The following is a 24,429-nucleotide window of genomic DNA, read 5'->3' as shown; positions in this document are numbered from 1 at the left end:
AGCACTGGGGTGAGGCCGAGGGTGCACAGCGGCTGTGGGCGGAGGGAAGGAGAAGCCGGCTCCCTGGGGCCTCCTTTCACGGCCTGGCGGCTCGTGGGGCCCCACCCTCCCCCCAGATGAAAGCCAAGGACTCCAAGGCCTGGGGCTGTTCACACTGTTTATTTGCTTCTCTGGGAAAGTCGAGAACATCAGGGCCTCGTCACACGTCACAAGCAGAGGGGTAGCAAGGGCACTTCAGCGGAGGCTCGCAGCTCGAGGACTCAAGGAGGAAGAGGGGGTCCCACGGCCACTGCCCAGGGTCACCTCAGAGACGGCCTCTCCCCCTGCCACCGAGGGGCAGAGCTGCGTCGGGGTCCAGGCTGCGGCCAGAGGTGGCCCCCCGCACCTGCCCTCGGCACCGGGCGGGGCCCCTAGGGGAGGGGCCGAGATGGGGCCTCACCGACCACAGCCCACGGGGAGGGTCTGTGAGCCTGTGCACAGATGTGCCTCTGGGGGCTGGCTGCATCCAGGTGTCGGCTGCCCCCAGGAGGGGAACCCCGCGCCCCTCACCCCTCCCGGCGAGAGGGGGACAGGCTCACGTCGGGCGGGGCCGCGAACAGGGGTCTCCCGCTGAGGAAGCCCCCTGCCCCGGGCTGCGTGCGCCCTGCTGCTGCCCGAAATGTGCCAAGCCCAGTGGAGCTGGCGGTGGCCTGATCTCTGGGGTACAGATGGAGGGACCCAGCACCCTGGTCCAAGCAGGTCCTGGGCAGCCCCCCAAGGGTCCCCAAATTAGCACCAGGAGGAAGGAGGGCCCAGTGGGAGTCGGAGCTCAGGACAAGAAGCGGCTCGTGGGGCCGTGCCTTGCGCAAGGGGCGGCTCTAAGGGCCCGACCTGCAGGAGACAGTGCAGGGGTCACGGACCCCTCCCGAGTGGGGGGGGGTGTCCCGGGGGCTCTCCCTTCCCAGGCTCCACCATCCACTGGCCACGCCCACAGGGGGGCATGGGGGGAGGGGCACATCAGGCTGGGGGTGTCTAGAGGGGCCTTGCTGCTCTCCAAGACCTCGAACCTGACCTCTGACCAAGACTCCCCAAAGAGGAATGGCCTCACCTCAGCTGTCCAAGAAACGGACGCCAGAGCTTTGGCCGAGAAACCCCACTTCCAGGGGCTAAGCGGGGACAGAGCGGGCTCCCAGGAGCCCTCGGCTCCCCAGGTCCCTCTGGCGGGACGTCCCCTCAGGGACCTCATTGGAGGTGGCAGGAAGGCACAGGCGGGAGGCCCAGAGGGCGGCTGGCCGGCCTGGGGCTCGTCGAGGCCCCCGGTCACCCCAGCCAGGACCGCTGTGGCCGAGAGCCGCTTCTGTGGAGCTGCCGTGACGTGGGGGGTGCCCTTCATTTCGGGAAAAGTGGGTCTGTCCATGTCTCTCTCCTACCAGGAGTAGGTGCACGGCTCAATGGTTTGGGGGTGTCGGGGTGGTGATGGGGTGGGGGACCCTGTCCCTGTCTTTCCAGCGAAAGAAAACTCGGAAGGAGCACGTGACGACCGCCTGTCCTGGGGCCCGTGACTGTGGGTGGAGGGTGGGCGGGTGCCGGGGCCGGGCTGGTGGGCGACTGAGATACAGAGGGCGGGGCTGGGGGCCGGGGGCCGGGCGGCTCACATGATGGAGCAGCATTTACAGCGCTGCTCCTTCGTGTCGAGGTCCTGGGAGTCGCTGGCGGGCGCCTCGGCCCCCACCTGGTTCTCTTCCCTGGAGCCCGGGGCTGTGGGGGGCTCGGCCGCGCTGCCGTTGGGCGGGGCGGTCTCCTTGGGCTCCGCCGCGTCCTCGATGACCACCAGCTCCGCCGTGATGGTGTCCTGCAGCCCCAGCACCTTCTGGCTCTCGGCCTCGTCCTCCACGTTCTGGTAACCCATGAAGATCATGGTGACCGGGGGCTCCTGGCCGGGCTGGATGCCCGGCGGGCCTGACGTGGCCTCTCCCGGCTGCGCCTGCACTCCCGTGATCTCCCGCCTGGAGGGTGTGGTCTGCGCGGGCTCCTTGGACACCCCCCGGGTCTCTGCGGTCCCAGCCGTGGACCCTGCCTCGCTTAGCGTGACCTCGTCGGCCTTGTGGAGGAGCTCGTCCACCTCGGAGGAGCTCAGTGGGTGGATCCCGTTCTCCGCAGTACCGTCCACAGCGTGGACCACTGGCAGGGGTGGGGTGGGAGAGAGAGAGACGGAGAGAGGGTAAGCGGGCTCTCGAGGAGGGGAGGCCTGGCAAGGCTCTGGACCACCCTCCAGGCTAAAAAGGAAATGAGAAACTGAATCACATAGTTAAAACCAGCTGACTCTCAGCTCCCTGCTGGGATCTGTGCGCACAGAGGAAAGCGTATGGGCACGAGAGCTCGTCAGAATCCAGGGGAGACTGGAATCCAGTGCACGGGGACTGTGTGGTCCCGCGTTTTGCAGCATTTCCACATTCCCAGCAACCAGGTCCCGCATGGCCACCCAGCAGAGTCAGTCTGCTGCTCCCACTGCCAAGATTGTGCAGCTCAGGGAACGGACGGGGCCAGCGCTCGGGCACACAGCTGGCCAGGGCGGGTCCCTGCTCTGTCTCCCTGGCTGTGTGTCTCCCTCCCACAAGGAGTTTCAGGGATTGTGACAGCTTCCTTCCTCGGGTCCCCATGGTTTAGCTGGGTCAATCTCCTGTTCTCTAGGAAACACACCGCAGGCCAGATGCTCCCCTCTCAGCCCTGCTCTGCAGCGTCCCTGGGCCATTTACGGTGTCCTTTTTCACGTGAAGGTAGTTTATAACTTCCATGTGACGGACTGTCTCTTGAAGCCAAGATTCATCGAGAAGGGTGTTTTTAAATTTGGGGGAGAAGGGGACTACAGTCCAGGAACACAGGGCATTAGATACAAACTTTGTAATGCTCCTTAGAACTGCCTGTGCGACCCGGACACAGTCACTTTCTGGAAAGGCTGTCCCCGTGCTTGAAAGGGAGGCACGTTCCCCCCTAGGCAGCTCCATGTGTGCAAGGAGCCTTGCTCGATGTCTTTTCCAAATCTCTCCGACTCTCCCGTGGGTGCCTGTCTGATCTGTTGTGTTCTGAGGGCTGGGTTTTAGCACCAGCAGGAGTCCTGGCCACACTCAGAAGCCAGCCCAGCAAACTCCTAGAAACACAGCTGCGTGAGGGAGGGACACACCGGCACCCTGGGGACTTGCCTCCTCCTGGGCCAAGGGTCGGGGCTCCAGCTCCCGGCTGCTGGCCAGAAGGAAAGTGCTTTCCACTTTCAGTTCCAAACCCCTGGGGAGGGGTGTCCATACCTCCAGGCTTTGCAGCAACTCTGGGCTGGAGGCCCACAGGGTGGGGTGTGCCCAGGTTACACAGAATCAAGCTGAGTATTTCCAACCCGCCACTGCCCCAAAAAAGGAATCCGAGCCCTTGGCTGCCACGGAAATGGATCCCCTTCCCGTTGCTAAGCAACCAGAGTCCAGTCTGGCGGGTCCAGAATCCCCCAGGGCTGGGCCAGGCTGCACTGAGTGGTGAGTCCTCTGCCCTTAGCCCCATGAGGTCATTCTTGTCCAGGAGACGAGGCAGCTGGGACTTGCCCAGAGTCACACAGCTGGTGAGAGCTGGAACCGGGGTTCCACCCAGGTCTATGTCCTCAAACCATGGCAGAGCTGGGCTGTGACTAGGCTCCCTTCATAGCACCCTGGATGCCAGCAGATACCCCAGCAGCCTCAACGAACATGCGGCTTTGGAGACCAAAACCACAGTGAGTTATCATTTCACAACCACCACGATGGCTATGGTAATAATAATAACTTAAAGATGGTCAGTAACAAGTGTTGCTGAAGATGTGGGGAGATGGGGACCCTCACACATGGCTGGGGAGCAATTGCTCCAGAAAACACCCCGGCAGTTCCTCGAAAGGTTAAACACAGAATCCCTGTATGACCCAGAAATCCACGCCCAGGTATCACCCAAGAGAAATGAAAACATATGCCCAGAGGCGCCTTGGTGGCTCAGTCGTTGGGCGTCTGCCTTCAGCTCAGGGCGTGATCCCGGAGTCCTGGGATCGAGCCCCGCATCGGGCTCTTCCACTGGGAGCCTGCTTCTTCCTCTCCCACTCCCCATGCTTGTGTTCCCTTTCTTGCTGGCTGTCTCTCTCTGTGTCAAATAAATAAACAAAATCTTTAAAAAAAGAAGAAAACATATACCCATAAAAAAAACTTGTATAGCATTCTAAAACCAAAAGGTGGAAACATCCCAGACATCCATCAACTGATGACTGGATAAACAAAATGTGATCCATCCAAATAATGGAATACTGTTTGGCCATAAAATACGAATGTGGATGGAGCCTGAATGTACGACGCGCAGGGAGGGAACCAGACACACAAGGCCACGTGGTATGTGAGTCCACGTGTGTGACAGGTCCAGAACAGGCTCCTCCACGGACGGGAAGGGGGTTAGTGGATGCCATGTGAGGATAGGGGTGATAGTGTTTCTATTTGGGGAAGAAAAATGTTCTGGAATTAGTGAGAGCGTACAGCATGGTGAATGAACCAAAGCCCACTGAGCCGTGTTCCGAATCGTGTGCGTGTTCTGGACCCTTCCACCCCGTATATCATTTTCTTGGAAAGACGGCACTCGTGGACTTGCTAATGGACTCTGGAGCCGGGCACTCTAAGTTTATACTTGGCTTGGTGACCAGCTCCATGAGCCTCACTGCATGAAGAAAGCAAATGTTTGCCTTAATTTTGAATGTACCTTTTTAATGTCTTCTTAAAACATATTCTGTTTACTAAGGTGGGTTTGTCTCCTTCTTCTGCCATCATAGTAAATACTGCCTGGAACTTCCCCTCCCTAGATTAGTTTATAAACTATCCTTACAGGCCATGCCAAAAATGACCAAAGTTTAACTGCCAAACTACTTATAAAATTGCTGTCTAAATACTGATGGATAATGCATTTTAAATGAAAGTTTTTCTTCCTAAAAAAAAAAAAAGAGTGAATTTTATGTGTGTGAATTATATGTAGAGAGATAGACAGACAGACATGTTAGGGCTTTTGACTAAGGTTGCCCAGCTCCTCCCAGGCAGGTTTCCTTGTGGCTGTCTCTCATCCTCTGTTCCCCCCCCAGCTGCCAGAGGGAACCCCAAAAACCAAACCAGAGCTCAGCACCATGGCCCCTGTACACCCCTCCCTCCAAGGCTTCACCTGACCCCTCCTTCCACTCCACAGCAGTCCCACAGGCTCCCTTCCGTTCCTCCAGCCCAGCAAACTCCATCCCATCGCAGGGCCTTTGCACATGCTGTGAAACACACTGTTTCCTTGTGCACTGCTGTGCGTTCAATGAGCTCCTGCTCACTCCCTCTGAGGAGCGCCCCCTGGCCCCTCCCTGCCCTGCTAGAACCTGTCAAGGCCCCCTGGCCATCTCTGGAGGTTTTGTTACCTTTACCACAATAATACGTAGTTAAATTATTCATGAGCTCCAGGCTGAAGGGCTCTCCTAGGACAGAGCTTAATCCCACTCTGATTCAAGTCCCAGAGCCCAGCCCAGCACCTGGCGCTCAGCCAAGCTTCAGGGCAGGTTCCTGGAGTGAACGAAAGATGGGGCTGCAGGCCCAGCACCGAACAGCCTCTAAGCCAACAGTGGGCTGTGGGGTGAGACCCTGCCCCGAACAGCGTCCGTGCCCAATCAGGCTGGAGCTCAGGCCCCGGTTCAGGCTGGNCTGGGGGTGGGGGGTGGGGGCTGCATACCTTTGGTCTCGTCTTCGTAGACCTTGATGCCCTGAGGGAGTGGCTCCCGAGGGAGCAAGGTGGTGCTGGACAGCACCCGGGTCTCCCCAGTCACCTTGTCCTTCTCCACTGTGATCTCGACCGAGTACATGGCTGGCACGAGAGGCACGGGTTACCCGAGGCCACCTGCCCACGTGCCCCCCGCCGGCTGCAGCCAAGCCAGGGAAGGGGAGCCGGCAGCACAGAGCCAAGCAGTGGGGACGCCCTCCCCACGGCACCCCCCCAGCTCCACATCCCCCCACAGCCTTCCAGCACCACGGGCATCAGCCTGAATTCCTCTGCTCGGCATTCGAGGCCCGTGCTTGCAATCCCACCCCATCTGGAAAGCCTTAAACTGCCTCTGTTTCCCCAGAGCAGCAGAGTAAGTTGGAGGGAGGACGCCTTGACCACGGTCACAGCCAAGTGTGAACTTGGGTCGGCGGACACGCACTCCCAGCTGGGTGTCGGCCCCGTCCCGGACCACCCAGTGGACAGCACGTCTGTGTATCTGGGCTTCGCGCCTTTCTTCAGTCAGCTAGTGACCTGACCCTCATCTCTTTCACTACGAAGAATGGATAACGCCCTCTTGAAGTAACAGCGTCATTACCCATCAGGACCGTGCTTCAGTAGCCAATATCCCACCACCACTCCGTAGAAATCATCACCACAAAGACCATATGAAGAGACTGACCACAGCCCCCAGGACTTCACCCTGAATTCCAGGATCCCACCCCCTCCTCCACACCTGCCCTTGGGGTCCCCTGGGAGCCCCTGAATCACCACGTCCAAGCCTTGCTCCCAGTCTGCCCCTTAAGCTGCCCCTCCCAGGTCTTCCCACCCTGGTCAAGGCAAGTCCCTCCTCCTCCTTCTCTCTGTCACCTCCCACGTCTGCCCATCTGCAAATCCTGTGGGTTCTGCCTCAGGAACACCTGGAGCCCTCCCACACCTCGCCCCCTCAGGCAGCCTCTGGTCCCCACCGGGACCAGTGCAGTCTTCCCCTCACCGCCCTCCCCACTGTCTGTTCTCCCTGCTGCCGCCAGACGGCACCAGTGAGCACCCAGTCGGGCAGGTTCCTGCTCTGCCTGCAGCCCTCCAGGGCTCCCTGGTGCCTTGGGGTGAAGGCCTCTTGTCATCTCCCTGGGCTCACCTCCTCCCTCTCTCCCCCTCACTCATTCCGCTCCAGTCGACACAGGACTCCAGGCCACTCCTGCACAAGGCAGGTACGGTCCAGCCCAGGGCCTTTGCACCTGCTGTGCCCTCCTCCTGAAACCCCTATCCCTCTATGCCTTGCTCCCTCACTTCTTTTGCATCCTTGCTCAAACATCACCTGCCCAGTCTGACCTCCCCGGAGCCCTCTGATTAAACTGCCCCCCCCAGCTCTGCACGCTGCCTTATTTTCCCAATAGGTTAATTGCATAGGGCATTGTCCTTATCAGGACATCAGCTCCCCCAGGCTGTGGGCCTCACATTTTGCACACAGCAGGTGCTCAATAAACGCTTGTCAGATGACTGACTGAATGCATGGTAATTAATTCCACGTCCCTGTACAGCCTAACGCCCTCACCTCCAGACATACAGTTGGGTGGGTTGTGCACTACACAAGGTCATTGGCTAAGGGACAGGGCGGAGCTGGTCTAACTGGCACAGAGGCCCTGAAGACACCCACTTCTCTGACAGATGCCACCCTCTGTCTCCTGCCTCCTGGGGCAGAACGGCCTCCCCTGCCACCCTCTCCTTCCTGGGTGTCCTGGCCACCCTGCCCCCAAGACGGTCTTCACCTCTCTCGGTTTCGTGCCTCCACAACTCACCCCAGTACCGGCAGCAGCAATCAGGTTCTGCCCACTGTGATTACTGGTCACTTCTCTCGAGTTAGTGCCAGGCCCTGGGCACTGCTCCAGCAGGTGGAGACTGGAGGAGCCCTTATCTTGTGGCAGAGCAGGGATCTGAACCCCACTTCTGTGGAATGCTTAGCACTAACCCTGTCTCTCAGCTTCCCAGAAGCACAGAAATGCCTGAGTCCCAGCCTGGTCACCTCCAGGGACAGGGTGCTCACTCCCCATCCTGAGGCAGCCTGAGGACAGCGGAGGAGGGAGGAGCTGCCGTGTGTGTGTGGGCGTGTGCCGGTGTGTGTGAGCGTGTGCGGGTGTGTGCCAGCAGGTGTGCGGCCCCCGCCGGGCCCCAGGAGGGAGCAGCAAGGTTAGGGGGATGCCATGAGGGGTGCTGGGTTAGAGCACTGCCATGCGAGGGGGCCCGTCTTCTCAGGGAAGCTGGGCCAGCACGTGACCAAGGTGCCAAAGCAGAGGGGGCAGCCAGCCCCACCCCAGGCTCGGAGCTTGGCCTCAGTCTAGCTGCCACCCCCACGACCACAGCTCCTGCTGAGGGCATGTCTGTGTCTGACCTAGCCCCCCACCTCTCCAGGCTCCCCAGGACAGCAGCTGGACACAGGGGACGAGGCTGGGAGCTGACCCACCTGCCTTCATCATGGTGGAGCCTTCGACCATCCTCATGGGGGTGTTGGAGACTCGCTTCTCTGTTCAGTAATGAGGGGTGAAGAGAGACGGGGGTCAGAAGAGAAACAATCACACAGACCCCCAGACACCCGGCCACCCTCCGATAATCCCAGACACCTAGACACCCCCTCCAACACCTGGACACCTCTCCAGACACCCTCAGACACCTAGAGACCTCCCAGACACCCCCAGACATCCACCAGACATCTAAACACTCAGACACCCCCCAGGCACCCCCCGGACACCCCCAGGCACCCCTTGGACACCCCACCAGGCACCCTTCAGACACCCACCAGGCACCCCCCGGACACCCACCAGGCACCCCTCGGACACCCACCAGGCACCCCGGACACCCCCCAGGCACCCCTTGGACACCTCCCAGACATGCAGACACTCGCAGATACCCCCAGACATCTAGACATCCCCCCAAACACCCAGACACCCCTTGGACACTCGGACACCCTCCCAATACCCCTAGACACCTAGACAGCTCCCCAGATACCCAGACACCCCCAGACACTGGGACACTGTGGTGTCTGGACCCTCCCCTGATGCACACATGCGCCTGGACCCCTGCACACGTGTGCGCACCCCGAAGCCCCAAACACACCAGTCCCCAGTCCATTTCTGTCTCTCAGCCCAAATGATTTTCACATAATCCCTGAGAGGTCTGTGTGAATTTTTTAATTATTAATTTTTAACTCCACAGTAAGACGCCCCCTGAATAATTAACACACAACAAATCGGGCCAAAGACGCGCCGACCACCACCTCCAGTCCTGGCTGGTGGCGTTCCTGCCACGCTTTAGATGTGACAAGAGACGCATTTGGTACGTGTTTTAAAAATATAACTTATATTAAATAATTTTAATATACTTAATAATTTAATATATTTAATAAGTGATTACATTTATAATTAAATATACGTAAATGTCCTACACACGCGTGAGGTATCTGTAAAGGCGTATTATCTCCCCGTAAGCGTTGCTGAGGAAGGGGAAAGGTGGATCCCAGACCTCAAACTTTTGGCTCTTTTTGTGTCCTGCACAGCCGTCTTGCACATCTGTGTGGGGAGGACCCTTGTGCCTGTAAACAGTGCCCCTTCCCCGGGTCTGCTGAGTCGTGACAACAGAGGCCCGCCCACCTGCGCAGGGGGGCTCAGAGCAGGGGGGCCTGGAGCAGAGGCGGGGCTCGCCAAGACCGGCACCGTGATGTGGTCCGGGGGATGCCCCGGAGCCTCAGGCCTCTTGGGCTAAGACCTCAGGCAGACGTGTCCCCCCAGAGCCCCAGACTCCTCACCTGTAACAGCTCCACCCCAGGGATGTCATCAAAACTAAGGGAAGTGATGATGAGGGGCACTGGGGCAGCCTCAGGGTCGGGCTCCGGGAGAAACCAGAGTAACCAGGCATTGTTGCTGCTACTTTTATTAGCAACAAGAGTACCCTCCCCGCGCCCACCACCCCACTCTGGCCACAAGAGGGCACTGAGGCCCCGCCCCTCCCTCCCAGATGCCTACCTTTGGGCGTGCCCACCGGGGCCTGCAAGAAAGAAGGGAGAGAGGTCAGGGGTGCTGGTGCCCCCGTCCCGCTGACCAAGGCCCCCACCTGTGGGCGGAGCAGCGTGGGGAGGGCTTGGCGTCACACCTGGAGGCCCCAACGAAGATGCTGTCTCCTGAAGGGATGTGCCACCCCTGCCCTAGCCTGTGACAGCCAGGTAACACCCCTGCCCTACTCAGAAGCCTCCCATGGCTCCCTAGTGCTCCCCAAACAAAGTCAAAACCTAGATGACCCCAGGGCCCTGTGTCTGCAGACCCCTGCCTATAGGCCTCTCCTTCCTCCCCAACCCCCAACTTTGGACAGCCTCGCTGTCCCTTGACCACATTCCTGCCCCAGGGCCTTTGTGAGTGATGTCTCCTGCAATGTGGATTTCTGTTTGGCTGGCTCCTCACGTAGCCCCCCGACCACAGTCCAAAGGTTCCCCCACATCATGTCGCTGTCCCTTGAGGTACTGTCTCTGTCTCCTTCAGAACGTGGGCATCGCAAGGACAGGGACCACACAGTCTGTGCTCAGTGAACCTCAGTGAAAGCCCCCTCTCATCTCTGGCCCATGCCTGGAGAACGACTCGATTTTCAAAATCTTCCTCCTCCAGGAAGTCTGCCTAGTGCTGCCATGCACCAAATGCCTCCTCGGAACTCTGCAGTGCCCCACCAGGCCAGCCATCCTCCCTGTGCTTCTGGGCACCTGATACAGGCCCCTCTGCTCAGCTGACATGGTGCAGTGAGGCCAGGGCCCAGCCCACATTGCCCTGGTCTGCCGCAAACCAGTCCTTGGCAGACTGACAGCAGGTCCAGTGTGACCAGGGGAGCGGCGCGGCCACACAGCTGGGATGCTGGAGTTCACGACGCCCCGGGGGCTTGAACCTACGACAGTGAGAGCCGTGGGGAGACTCCCGAATTCTGGCTAACATACCATGGTGATGGGAGCTCCGGCTCTCAACGTCTCAAGTGTTTGTCTTCCCTTGAATGGCGACCCTGCGCCCCCCTGAAAGGGCTGTCACGAGGAGTGGACAGGTGACAGCGGTGACAGGTGCAATCAAGGCAAGGATGACTACAAGTAGGGATTTTGTCAAGGGCTTCCTACAGGCTGGTCTGTGTAGTGCACGTGCGGTCCCTCATGGCATCCCAGCATGTGGGTGGTCTTACGTGGGGGTGCCGGGGGGGGGGACTGCGGCCCAGAGAGGGCAGGCCCGTGTCCCAGGTCACACAGCAGGGGGGCAGGAGGCTGCAACCCACATGCAAGCCCCAGCCCTGAATTGTGTGCCGAGCCACAGTGACACTGAAGGGGGTGTCTCGCTCTGGGGCCGGGGTGGGGGAGGGCGGGCACCCCAGGAACGTCATCACCCCCTCACCTGCTGAGAATCCAACACCACCTCTGCCTTCTGGTCCTTGGCCGGGCTCAGGGCGGCAGGTCTCTCCCCGGCAACGGTGGTGAGCGGGCCTGTGTCCTCCAGCACCTCGATCTCCTTCTGCAGCCTGGGGAGGGCACAGGAAGCCACCGCCCTTACTGGGCACTTCTGAGCGCCAGCAGCGCTCTGGGCTCCCTGACGTGAGGTCACCCCACACCCTGCGAGGTAGTCTCATCCTTCCCCCTCGCCATGGGGAAACCGAGGCACAGAGCAGCGACCACCCAGGGCCAGCAGGCAGCAGAGCCAGGCGGGGCCCCAGGCTGGCCCATCCACAGGCACCCTCACTGCTACGGTTTACTTCTCTGTTGGTTTCCAACCAACTCTCCAGTTTTCCACGCAGACGCATTTATTTCTACGGGAAGCTTTATCTCTCTGGGGAAACTGGAAAGACCATGTCACCTTCCAAGTACGAGAAGATAATGGCGCGCGCAGCCACCCAGTGGGGACAAAACAAGGATCTTAAGTCCCGGCCCAGCCAGCACCTGCCTGAGGCTTTGGGCAGTGGGCCTGTCTGGCCCTGGGGGTGAGTCTGAGGCCCCTGAGGAAGTGAGCCTACACTGGCCACAGTTACGGTTAGCCTGAAGGGCTTCCTGGAGGAGGTGTCCCGGCAGGGGCACCAAGCGGGCAAAATCCAGGAGGCAGGGGCATCTGAGGAGGTGGTTGCCCTGGGAGGAAGAAAGCCAAGGCCCCCCAAAGCACTGGCTGTGTGCCAGACACACGGTAGGGCTCAAGTGAGGACCGCCCGCCATCAAGGCACCTGATCTTGGACATGCCCCCCGCCCACCCCCCCCCGCCCAGGGCCACACCTAGCAGGACGGGGTGAAAGGAAGCCCGCCTTGTCCAGCCCCCAGTGGCCAATAATCTCCACCAACTTTCTGTCCCGCTGGCCTACGCCCCTCTGCCCGGTCAGGGTCAGCACCCCCTCCCGACCCAGGCTAACAGTTCACAGGTGGGGAAACAGGCTGAGGAAGGAAAATCCCAGCGCACACCTGCCCCACCTTCTTCCAAACCAAACACATGAGGACAGGATCCCCGGGTCTTCACAGTGGGTGTGCCTTGCACCCAGCTGGGCGGTGGGCCAGCATGCTGTGGGGCCCGGTCAGGCCCCAGGCCTCTCAGGCCTTCCTTGGCCAAGTGGACATTTGGAATTTTGGCTGTCACTTCCCTCCACCCTGACCCTGCTGCCCTTGGGCTGAGCCTGGGCCCCTGCCTGCCCGGAAACTCCAGGCCTTTTGTCCCAGCCCCCGGGGGTGGGGGCGGGGGGATGGTCACTTTCCCTGGGCCGGGGCCCCTCCCCAGACTTCCTGCAGGCCCAGCTGCCTGGGCGTCTGTGGCCTGCATTAGAACCAAGCCAGGGAGGACTCACCAGCTGGGCTGGCGCCAGGAAGGCCCCAGGGAGGCCGCTGCCGGCCACTCCCTTCCTCCTGAGCTCACCGACCTGCCCTCGCTCACCTGCTCTGCTGGGCATTTGGAAGAAGGAAGGGGTCCTGCCGGGCAACCCTGGGCCGCCTCACACCCAGCTCAGGTGTTCACAGCCCAGCTACACCCCCATCGAAGCCTGCAAATGGGGCTCTTCCCTGCCCCCACCGTGCTCAGAGCAACGTGCCTTCCCAGCCCCGTCCCAGCCCAAGGGTGGGCCCCCGGCCCTGGCTCCCTGACTCCGCAGGGGCCGGCACGGCCTGCCCCACCCACCTGCAGATGGACTCCTCCAGGAGCCGCGCCTTCTGCTCGTCCTCCTGCATCTGTCTCCGCAAGTCCTCATCGCCCTCGGAGGCCGAGGACGGCGTCCCCTCCAGCAGCCAGCGTTCCCGCAAAGCCTTGGACTGGGGGTGACAGGGATCGGGGTCAGAATCCGGGTGCCTTCCTGCCACCCAACCCCTGTACCAGGCCGAGGCCCGGGTCCTGGGACGCTGCCGCCCCCTCCCCCGCCAGGCCAGCTCCGGGGGGCCCTGAGGCTGCCCGCTCAGGACCTTCAGGTGCTGCAGCTGCCGACGGTCGTCCTCCAGCTGTCGACGCTTGGTCTCGACCTCGGCCTGCCGCTTCCTCTTCTCCTGACGGGGACGCACACGACCGTGGAGATGGGGCTAGGGCCACGCGGACCCCCCCCCAAACCACCCGAGGCTCTGCCCACGCACACCCTGCTTTTCTGTGAACGGACCCCCTGCCCCCTGCTGCCCCCATGCCCCCTGCGCCCCAGCTCCAGCGTAAGCGCAAAGGTCTCTGATCTATCCCCAGCCTGTACCCCCTCACCGCACAGACGGTCTTTGTGAGCTGGTGGTCTAAGAGCCCACACTCGAAGGACTGTGGGGTCTCTTCATTTTCATTTTGCACCACCAGGCACTCGTTTCCCGGGGACCTTGCCACACCCTGGTGCCGAGTCCCAAGGGCCCTGGGCTGGGTGCGGGGAGCCCGACCCCTGTCTACACTGTCCGAGGGGCAGGGAACTCACTGCAATGGCCTGGAGCCGCTCCTGCTGAGACGTGGTCTCTGCCGCCAGGACCCTGGGGAGGGAGGGACGCACAAGGTCAAGGGCAGGCGCCCACCCCAGCCTGCGCTCCACAGATCTGGTTAGAATCCCACCCTGTGTCTTCCTGCTGGCTGGCTGCCAAAAGCAATGCTGCCTCCCCATTTCCCAGCTGTAAAGTGGGGTCCCTCCCCGCCCCCTCAGAGGAGGCACTGTCCTCTCTACCCAGCCTTATGACCTCATGACTTCTCCAGCAAACCCTCCTGCGGCCCCCTGGGAACAGGGCCCAAGGACAGGCTCTGCCCAGAGACTCAGGAAGGGCTGGGGAGGACGGACGAGAGGGCCTGAGGGGGCAGAGGAGCTCACCAGCGGTCAAAGGCTGGAGAAGAGCATTTCGGGAAGACGCGGAGACCGACCAGGACAGCCCCCTCTTCACCCTCCGATCACCAAGCATCTCTTGTCTAGCCCTGGGAGGGGCACTTGGAGGCCTCGGGACCCAGCAGCCCCCCTCCCAGCCCTCAGACTTGCAAAGTCCACAATGCTACCCTGGGACTTCTCGAGAAGCCGCTTTCCCTGGAGTCTCGAGCCCAGAGGCCCAGAAGGGGCTCTGAGCCTCCCAAGAACACACAGCAAAGAAGTGGCAAACCCAGATTTGGCCCCAGACTCCCTTTCCTGTCCACTGCGTGCTTTCTGAAAGCCACGCAGTGTGGTTTTCGCCTTGAACTGGCGTGGGGCAGGAGACTGGTAAGTATTGGTATTGCCAGCCGCAACTGAAGGGACACGACTGGGAGGGGGAGTCCTTCCTGCCCCCCCCAACCCCTCTACCCACATGGCCCGCCGGGGAGGAGATTTCGTGGTCTCTCACGGGGGTCCCTGGAAGCCACACACCGTAGGTGCTCAGTAGAATGTCTGGACCCGGGAAGCCCTGAGTGACTGCAGACAATGAGTCTGATACTAACCTCCCGCCTCCAGGGCCTTGGTGACAAGGTGCGGCCTGAAGAGGAGGCAGGGTCCTGAAGGATCCCAGGGCCACTCTGGCAGGCCTCAACAGTCCCCCGGGGGCGGGGCCTGGTGGACCCAAAGGGGGGGCTCCGAGCAGTGGAACTGGACCCCCAGAGGTCCCGCTATCTACCCCAAACCCCTCATCTTCACAGAGACTGAAATTACAGACCATCCTTTGGTCCTGCTGCTACCCCCACCAGCCCTTGGTCCTGGATCAGAACCAGGAGCTACCCTGTGGCCTCCAAAGACCCTCCACCCCTTCTGGGCTTGGTTCCCCATTTGCACAAACAGCAGGAACAGATGCCCCAGCTCCTGTGATGTGCCCCCTCCCTCTGTGATTCAGAAAGGAAACAGAGGCCGAAAGTCACACAGGGTGCTGGGCCTGCCCCTGAGCCCCAGCCCTTCCCCCCAGCCCAGGTGGCTGCTCCCGGTGGAGATCCATCATGAACTGCAATGCCCCACCACCCACTCCACTCAGGTTCAGTTTCCTGGCCTCGCTGGGACCCATGAAACCATCTGTCTCCCACGCCCCAGCCAGGTGACCCCACCCAGCTTTTCCCTTCCTGGCGGGTGGCACCTGCCCCCTTTGTGCCTCCCAGACCCAGCAGCACTGGCCGCACACTCCGTGGCTTCCTTCTCTTCTTCCTCAGGGAGGCTGAGTTCAGGAAAGGCTTGATCCAGCATCCAGCTTGGAGGCCCTTCCTGTAGGGCCCGATCAGCTGCACTTGTGAGTCTGCCACACCACGCTGTGTGATTCAGGCAAGGTGACTCCCCCAGTGTTCCCTACAGAGGCCCACCCTCCACTTTTTGCAAACCTCACATTTCCCAACCCAGGCCTCTACCGTAGTCTGTTACCGCCCTGGCCCCTGACAATCCACTCCCCACCCCACAGCCAGAGGCAGGTTCTCAAAACAAGAATCAGAACAACTCATTCTCCTGCTCTTAAGTCTCCCTGGCTCCCGTCACCCCTTGACAGAAATCCTAGGGTAGCCCAACCCAACCCACTTCTCCGCTCTCACCGCCTCTGTTCTCCCACTTGCTTACTCTGTTCCAGCCACCAGGACCTTCCGGCCGTACCTCAACAGCACCAAGTTTATTCCTGCCTTAGAATCGTTGCACTCACTGTTCATTCTGCCTGGTATGCTCTTCCCTTGGCTGGAACGGGAAGCCCAGAGAGGGCAAGTCACTTGTCCACAGCCACACAGCTGGGAAGTGGCAGAGCTGGGACTAGAACTAGCCAGACCTACAACTGCCCAGCTCTGGGCCACACCCCGCACCTACCCTTTCCCAGCTGTCACGTGGTCTCCAGGGACCCACCAGGAAGGAGGCAGAGCTGGGGGAGGGGCATATAGCGGCTGAGACAACTCNGGCCCCCCCCCCCCCCCCCCCCAGCACACAGGGCCGGGGCAGAGGAACCAGCTGCCTAGTGCTGGGTCCCCACCCCAGTAGGCAGGTGGCCACTCAGGCCGGACACAGGGACACAGGGACAGCTCTGTGGCCAGCTTGCCGGGCCGCAGACAACAAGGCGGGCAGTGTCCTCGCTTGGGCGGTGCGTCCCCGCCGGCGGAACCAGGTCAGGGGAAGGTCAGGCGGGCACAGTGAGAAGAGGCGCACGGGGCCCAGGAAGACAACCTCCATCCCTCGCATCAACGTCCCTGCCACGGCCCAAAGGGCCCAGGCTGTGCGCCCCCCTCACGCGCCCCTCCCCATGCCTGAGGGCGCCAAAGCAGCCCCGCCCCAGGCGCCACCCCCCCACCGTGGGGCCCGCGGGAGGCGGTCGCCCTGGCAACCGCGCCGTCCCCATGGCAACGCGGAGGCCGGCACGCAGGGGGGTTGGGCCGCCGCAGAGCATCTCCCGCCCCCAGCCAGGCGCTGGGGGGCTAAGGGTTTCCTGCCCTGGGCCTCAGGGGCTGCCGGAGAGGGTGGGATGCAGAGAGGTAACGGGGTCTACCCTACCCCACGGCTGGGGGTGCTTCCCGTTCTGGTGTGGGGCGAAACCCTGGGGAGGGGCTTCTACCCAGGAGGGTTCTGGACGTGCCCCTGGCCCCAGGCAGCTGAGTCAAGCCAGGATAACGCCCATAGAACCCTAATTAAAGAGCAGTAAAGTAAGAGCGTCTCGGCCCCGCGCTCGCCGCCTTCCCCCCGCAGTCCCGGGCCCGTTTTCCAGGACGGCAAACTGAGGCTTGGAAGGAGCTGGGCGTGTAGAGGACGCCTGCTAAGCACCCTCCCGCCGGTCCCGCGAGGCAGGCGGCACGACTATCCCTGTCTCATCAATGGAGGAGCTGAAGCTGCGGACAGTGAGGCTGGGCCCGGGTCCAGCCAGGCGGACTCCTGAGCGCATGGGGTGTGCACACGGCGGCGCTCGCAGAGCAGGGGGCGGGGGTGTCGGTGGACGGCTGAGACGCTCGCCAGGGCTCAGTGAGAGAACCAGAGGCCAGATCACAAGACACGCTGGGCAGAGAAGCGGAGTTTTGGCTAAGACGCCTGGGTCGGGTTTGGAGAGGTGTGGCAGCTGTGCTCACGGGCTGTGTGCCCCAGGCCAAGTCATCCCCCATCTCTGAGCCTCCACTGGCTCTGTCCGGGCAATGGGCCACAGCTTGCAGCTGCTGGTGGAGGGACACGCCCTCCTCCAGGAGGCCCCCCTCAGCACACACGCACTCCTGTCCTTGCCTGATTATTTTTACAGTGCTTGGAGCAAATTCTGGGCTCGGGCCCCGATGTGGGCGGCTCGGGACTCGCAAGGGTGTGGGCTGAGAGCGTGTGAGATAATCCTGGCTTCAGGAGATGAGCTAATGAGGCCCAAACCCAAACGGGCCTGCAGAGGCCTCGGCCTTGGGACGCAGTTATTTTTTAAAGGCACCAGAGAGGTTACACAACCCGCCCAAGGTCACTCAGCGGGCAGGATGAGCTGGGTCTGAGGCGGGACACGGGTGCCTGTGGAGTCGAGCCTGTCCTTCCAGAGCTCATGCCACGCAGCCCCAGTGGCACGAGGGGTTCTGGTCTGGGCCGGCGCTGAGCCCAGCGCCGGCGACATTCCTGTGCTAACTCAAAGGAAACAGCTGACTGTGGCCTTGGCCATGGGGGCAGGAAAGGGGAGCAGAGGCTCACTGAGATGGGGGGTAAGGGAGGGAGCCCTGCGGCCCTTCCTCCACTGGGGTGGCTGGAATGGAAGGAGTCCCAATGTCACTGCTGACTCCCAGCTCCCTCTGGGGGCCTTTGTCTGCCTTCAGCCCCAGAACCTCCTTCCCTCCAAATCATCCTGAGTGAGCCCCAGCCTCTCAGCCGTGTGCCCCTCACCCTTTACCAGCTCCCTGCCTTCCCCTGTCCTTCCTCCACTTCCGAGCCCAGGTCAAGTGCAGCTGCCTCTTCCTGGAAGCCTTCCTGATCTTCTCCCCTCATTGGAGAGGAATTTTCTTCCTTTGAGACCCGCAGCACTCCGTACAGGTGAGCCTGCTACTGTCACTGGTAAGACAAACAGCTCATGAGGCATGCTGGGCTTTCTAGAATGTTCAAGGCAAAGGGGCATCACCCCCACGGTGGAGACAGATCAGAGCAGGCCACAGACCCGGAGGAGCAAACCTGTTGCCTATTAACCTGGGGAGGGGTGGACCCTGCCCTGGGCCTCACAACAGAAGGGCAATGGGGCATGAATGGGAACGGTGTCTCCAGAGGCCTTCTCCAGCTTCAGGCCAGCTGGCCCTCAGTCCAGCTGCAGAGACCAGCTCCAGAGCGCCAAGGTCCCTCCCGCCCCCACTCCCCTCCAACTTTCCAGGCATGCTCCTACCACAGGACCTTTGCACTGGCTGTGTCCCCTGCCCGGACCTCACTAACTCCCTCAGGCCTTCCCTCAGAGTCACCTCCTCGTGGAGGCCTCCTCTGTGTCCCCAGTCCCCTCCCAGGCTCACCACCATACAACAAGTCTATAGTCATTTCACTTATTTTGTCTCTTGTCTCCCCACAAGGACAGTGTCTCTTTCCGTCCTGACCATGTCCCCAGCACCCAGGACACAGTAGGATTCAATAAATGTTCACTGGACCAGGAAGTCAGTTAGGCTCCCACCCAACCCAAGCATTCCCTCCCCTGTCACACTCCTGCACCCCCCCACCCATGGACCACCTGTCGTGTGACCACTTGCTTTTTTGAAGAAGAAACTCACTGTCACATCTTACATTTATCTAAACCAGGACGTGGGTTCCCCACATCCAACAGAGGACAAGGGACAAGCCCCAACCACCTCAGAAGTGACTATACAATTAACGTATAAAACAACCTGTGTCCATCGATGGATGAACAGATAAACACACAGTCCCTCATGGACAAGAATGTCCCTCAGTCTCGACCAGGAGCACGGCGCCCACACACGCTGCCCCGGGGACGGACCCCGAGCTCATGACGCTCAGGGAGGGAACCAGACACAGAGGGCCCCACGGCGTGTGAGTCCACGTGTGTGACACGTCCAGAGCAGGCTCCTTCATGGACGGGAAGGGGGCTCGTGGGGGCCGGGGGCTGGGGGAGGACCGGGAGTGACGGCTGATGGGATGGGGTTTCCTTTTAAGCTGACGGAATGTTCTGGAACTAGACAGAGGTGATGGTCGTACAACTACGCGAACATCCTGAATTACGTACTTCCCACAGGTGGATCGTGTGGCGTGTGAACTGCACCTCAGTTAAGGGGGTCAGAATACACACAATACATCTGTACAGCAGAAACGTGGACCCTCTCACCAAGGGCGGGGCTGGGGCCAGAGCTGGGGTCGAGCCCACCCCATGGGGCATCGTGAGAGCCTGCTGGCCCTGCCCTGAACTCTCCTTGGTCAGGAGGGTCTGAGCACAGAGCGACCGGGGCAGTGCCTTCTCACTCCATGACAGATGTTACCTCAAGTTCCCCTGCCAGGCCCCTGCCCCTCGCTTGGCCTTCAAAGTCCCATAGTACTGCCCCCTAACACACACACCCTGCTCACCCAGGCTGGGCTCTCAGCCCACCACTACCTTTTCGTTCATGCAGTGACTCCCGCCCACTCTGACTCCTGTCTTTCCCACCACAAGGCCTGGCTTGGGCTCCCCTCCAAATTCCCAGCCCGATCCAGACTGTCCCAGGGATGGGCTCAGATGGTCCCTGAATTCCCGCTTTGAGCCCCTGAGAAAAGACAGACCCCTCAGCCCGATATCACACTCCTCAGACACCAAGACCTGCACTCAGCCATCCCCGTGCTGCGTGGAGTCCCTTTGCCACCTGGCCAAAGCACCCTCCCTGCGCTCCCAGGGACTGTGCCATCTCCCCTGACCTGTGGGCAGCTCTGAGCACCATGGCATTCTGAAGTCAGGTCTCTGCCGCCCAGACATGGGGTCTTCCCCACAACCCTGGCCCTTCTCTCCAAGCCGCCCCTGCAGTAACTGTCCACACTGAGCCCTGACATACTCCTCAGCCCCAGGGCCTCTTTCTTATGCCCAGGTCAGAACCCCACCGCTCTCCTGCTTGGACACCATCCACGGCTGCCCATGGCTCCCCTGCGGGGCTCAGAGCCTTTGCACAGCCAGTCCCTCTGCCAGGCATGCCCTCCACCCACCTATGTCACCTCTATTTCTTTTTAAAAAATTTATTAGAGAAAGTGTGTATGCATGTAAGGTGGGGAGGGGCAGAGGAAGAGAGAGAGAGAATCTCAAGCAGACTCCTCACTGAGTGCGAGACTGAAGCCAGGCTTGATCTCACGATCCTGAGATCATGACCTGAGCCAAAACCAAGAGTCAGACACTTAACCAGATGAGCCACCCAGGCGCCCCTAGGTACACTGTAAATATCTTTCACAGAAAAGGTCTATGAAGGGATGGACCAAGAACCCTTCCCCACACCACGGAGAAGACCGTCCGTGGGCTCCTTCAGGCCCAATCCTACACAAGGCTAGTACGGTCAGCAGGGAGTGTTACCTAGATGAACAGGTGATAGCTTTCCTGAATGCAGAAGGATGGAAGGAAATAGGGTCCCAGACTTGGAAAAAGGTGATATGATTTTTTTAAAGAACATCAACCCATTTCCCAGCATCAACATCTGAGACCCTTGAAGATGGACCTCCCCATGGGGCTGGGGAAGAACTCCTGCCGGTGGTACTTACAGGGTCAAGACTATACAGCACCTGCCCTGTCCTCTAGCTGCACCCACCTGGGAGGGGGCTGGGTGCACTCATGTCCCCATTCAGCAGATTTACCAAGGAAAGTGAGTGACATGATCAGAGTCTCATGGAGGGGTCAGGACTCCGCCTGTCCATGCCCCATTCCCAAATCAGCAGACACAGAAGGGGTCCCTGGGGTGCGAAGGCACAAGGTAGATGTTTTTAGGGGCCAAAGCCACCTTCCGTGTGGCCAAGGAGGACAAACCAGGGTGAAAAGCCAATGTCAGGATACCTAGGACCGCTGCCGCCCCCCCCCCGCCCAGATCACAGCCCCGTGGGACACAGGAAGGTGCCAAGACCCCCCCACCCCCACACCCCCCCAACCCAGCAGCTGAAAGGACCCAGAAGCATATATCCCAGCTCTGTGGCCCCAGGTGCGTCAAGGTCACCTCTTTGTATCTCAGTTTCCCTACCTTGCAGGACTGCTGTAAAGATCCAGCAAGTTCACACAAAGCACTCAGAACAGGGCCCAGTACACAGCAGGTGCTTACTAAATATTAACCACCTTCCTGTGCTCCTGCCGCCACCTCCACTACCACTGGAATGTTCTTCCCTTCAAAACTCACTGTTCCAGTGAATCCCCCTAGTTTCAGAACGAAATGCTACATTGTTACCAAGACTGAGAAGCAGAAGGCGCTCCCACAAACATCAGAGTAAAAACATTGCAAAATAGATACAATGAAAATAAACGCTTGTTATTAGGTTCAATTATCACGGGACAGTGTTGCCTTTTAACTGGTTCAATCTCTCTTTAAACACGGAGATTAGCAAGTGTGAAAGGGGCATTAAGGACCCATTTTGCACCCAGCTGAGACCTTCTCCTTGAGGATGTCCAGGCCTGAGGTACGCAGGGGAAGGGATCGGGGGAGGAATCTGCCCTCCCGCTCTGGCCCCAATGTCTGAGCCTTGAGGACAGGAGGACAGGAGTTTGAGCACCTGAAAAAGGCCACTCAGAGCTAACCCAGCCTTAGTTTACCAGCCAGATCCTGAGGCTCCCAGGGTAGCAGCCCTTCACCCTGGGCCACACAGCAAATCCTCCCCAGGGCAGGATTCCCACCCAGCGCCAGACATGCTCCCAGGAGTGTCTGTCATTCTGCCCCAGCTTCGCAGTATCAGCCATCCTGCCCTCGGCCTCCCTGGAGTTACTCAAGAATTGTTGTTAAGGGGCACCTGGGTGGCTCAGTCGGTTAAGCGCCCAACTCTGGGTTTCGGATCAGGTCGTGATCTCAGGGTTGTGGGATCAAGCCCCGCATCAGGCTCTGGGCTCAGCGTGGAGCCTGCCTGTCCCTCTCCCTTTACTTCTTCCCCCACTGGCATTCACACTCTCGCTCTCTCTCAAATAAATAAATATTTAAAAAAAAAAAGAATTGTTAAATCCTCAAATTCTTAAATCAACAAAAACTAATTTAATCTTTAATACTTAAATTAACAAAATTTTGTGAAATTCTTAAATTTATTTTTAAAGGAAACTCGCCAGCATCACCATAAGCCACAAGCATTTCCTATGACTGATGGCAAAATCTATGGAGAGGGAATGAGGGGTTCGGTCCTTGCGGCCACTGCCTCCATGCCGAGAGCCTGCTCTGTCTCCTGGAAAAGAAGCATGAGCGAGAGAACAGGGGCAGGTGCACCATCGGGACGGCACCAGATGGAGCCACTCCCCACCCATCCTCAACCCAAGCACACGGGACAGAGGATTTCTCTCTATTGGTGATTGCCAAGTCCCTGCCCCACGTCTGCACCCGGAAAAACCAGTGATCCACCCAATGAGGGGCCCATGGCATCATATCTGACCCAGGACCAAAAGGCACCGGGCAAGGGCACCAAGCACCCAGGGGCCACCCATGCTGTGTGGCTCTGGGGCAGTGGCTGCCCCTCTCTGGGCCTCTGCACCACCATCAAGAATGAAAGGGATAGCAGGAAAGGAAACAACAGGGTCCAACCAGAATATCCCCTCATTCTTCTGCTCTGGGTGGACATTTTACTTGTTTTTCACCCCTTGTCCCCTGAGGCAGCCCCTTCCCCACAGCCACACTCTACTCAGGGTCTGCTGTCAGGAGACCCAGAGGCTCCCCTTGGGCCTGGGGAGCAGAGCAGATAAACAAGTCAGGGAACCTAGGGCAGACACATCCGGGCCCTGGCTCCCCTGAGCCCCTGGCTGGCCTCCCAGGGCCGGGTGGGGGAGCAGACTGGGCCTTTGTCTGGGTTTTCAAAAGCAGAGGACATCGGGTGTCGCCTTCCTGGGGAGGGCGGGAGGCAGCGGCTCCCACCCAGCTGAGGGTGTGGCGGGTCACGGGTGAATCTCTGGAGGAGAACTGTCGGCTCAGAAAACACACCCAGTGGGAAGGGCAGGTGGGAGCCGGGCCGGGTGGGCTGGCTGGACCTCCATGCCCAGGCCTCCAGCCAGGGTGCGGGACCTGGCCCAAAGCAAGGAGGCTGCTGGCCTCGGCACACAGTGGGGGGGAGGGACGACTGCCAGGATCCCAGACCCTGCTTCCCGTCCCCTGGCCATGTAAACACACCTTACAACCTTCCAGCCCCCACCTGTGGGAGTGGGGCCTGGGGGTTACCCTGATGTCAGGAAGAGAGCGGGCTCTCGGTCTGAAATGAGCCGGCACACTCGGCCAGTCTGCCTGTGTAAGAGCCCTCTGCGTCCCAGGAGCTCCTCACCAAACCCCACAGGGACGAAGGCTGCCCACTCCACCTGCACCGTGGGCCAGCCAGACTCTTGGCTACACCATTTGGGGCCCCATCTTGGGGACACTTTCCTTGGGAAGGGATCAGACCCAAGCTCGCCTGCTGGAAAGCACCTGGACCTCCAGGCTCACACACATCCCGGACAAGGAAGGCTGCAGAAAAGCCCCCTCTCTCCGCGGTTCTCAGGACAGTATCTGGCGGCTGGACCCAGGCCCTAGCATAGGCTCCTGACAGCACTGTGGCCCTTAGGGAGAGCAGCCAGGCAGAGCCAGGACTGGCGCGTGCAGGGCACAGGTAGCAGCGAGCGCAGGCTTGGGGGGTGGGGGTGGGCGGTGAGCTCAAGGCCAGTGCGACGCAATGGGGAGGGGTCGGTCCATCACCCCTGGGCTCCCGCTCTGGAGCCCACAGGTGGCCCAGGATCGAGGCTAGCCCGGGGTTGAGGGTGGGGCGCGGGCGGAGACACGGGCCTCCCCCTCCCCAGCGTCCTGGGCTGCTCCCCGCCGCTGCCGCCCGAGTCCCCATTAGTCCGTGGGCCGCCCGGGTCAGAAATGGGGGAGGCCTCAGGACGGGCGCGGCCCAACCCAAGTCTTTCCCCAGCCGAGCTGGGGTCCCGGAGGCCCCTCGCCACCTCCTTCTCCGCTCAGGGGCCGCGATGCTCCCCACGCGGGGCGGGAGTGGGGGGGCCTCACCCCTCCCTCGCCCCCTCCTTCCCCGGGCCCCCGAACCCTCCGCCTCCTGCCCGAGCGCGCCTACTCACTCCATTTCCCCGCCGAGGTCCGGGTGGGTCGGCGATGCTGGGCGGGGGCGGGCGCCGGGCGGACGCGGAGGCGGGGGGACGGCGGGCCGGGCGGGGGGCCCCTGGCGGGCTAAGGCCTGGCGGCC

General features: G+C 60.6%; 1 protein-coding gene and 1 long non-coding RNA gene across 5 annotated transcripts; one reads left to right on the top strand and one right to left on the bottom strand.

Annotated features, from left to right (window-relative positions):
* Positions 1-140: 140 nt before the first annotated feature.
* PALM (paralemmin) lies at positions 141-24,423 on the bottom strand. 4 transcript variants are annotated; one of them, XM_034657342.1, is made up of 9 exons: positions 15,260-15,595; positions 13,666-13,717; positions 13,187-13,267; positions 12,909-13,039; positions 11,160-11,283; positions 9,768-9,789; positions 8,213-8,272; positions 5,725-5,856; positions 141-2,160 (listed from the first exon to the last, which is right to left on the bottom strand). In XM_034657342.1, exons 1-9 carry the CDS (start codon positions 15,364-15,366, stop codon positions 1,631-1,633), a joined length of 1,239 nt encoding a protein of 412 aa, XP_034513233.1. In that variant the 5' UTR covers positions 15,367-15,595; the 3' UTR covers positions 141-1,630. The 4 variants fall into 4 exon arrangements, with proteins under 4 accessions (XP_034513233.1, XP_034513236.1, XP_034513235.1 ...); XM_034657344.1 differs by lacking the exon at positions 15,260-15,595 and adding an exon at positions 24,305-24,423 and having other exon boundaries at positions 1,631-2,160; XM_034657343.1 differs by lacking the exon at positions 15,260-15,595 and adding an exon at positions 15,727-15,827 and having other exon boundaries at positions 1,631-2,160.
* On the top strand, positions 16,565-19,113 carry LOC117801812. The gene is made up of 3 exons (XR_004624527.1): positions 16,565-16,619; positions 17,990-18,126; positions 18,868-19,113. It is a non-coding gene; the product is annotated as an uncharacterized LOC117801812 (long non-coding RNA).
* Positions 24,424-24,429: the final 6 nt, after the last annotated feature.

This window comes from Ailuropoda melanoleuca, chromosome 4 (genome assembly GCF_002007445.2).
Source record: "Ailuropoda melanoleuca isolate Jingjing chromosome 4, ASM200744v2, whole genome shotgun sequence".
NCBI classification, from domain to species: Eukaryota; Metazoa; Chordata; class Mammalia; order Carnivora; family Ursidae; genus Ailuropoda; species Ailuropoda melanoleuca.
The sequence above is the reverse complement of the archived record's forward strand: the minus strand, read 5'-3'. Positions and strand labels throughout refer to the sequence as shown.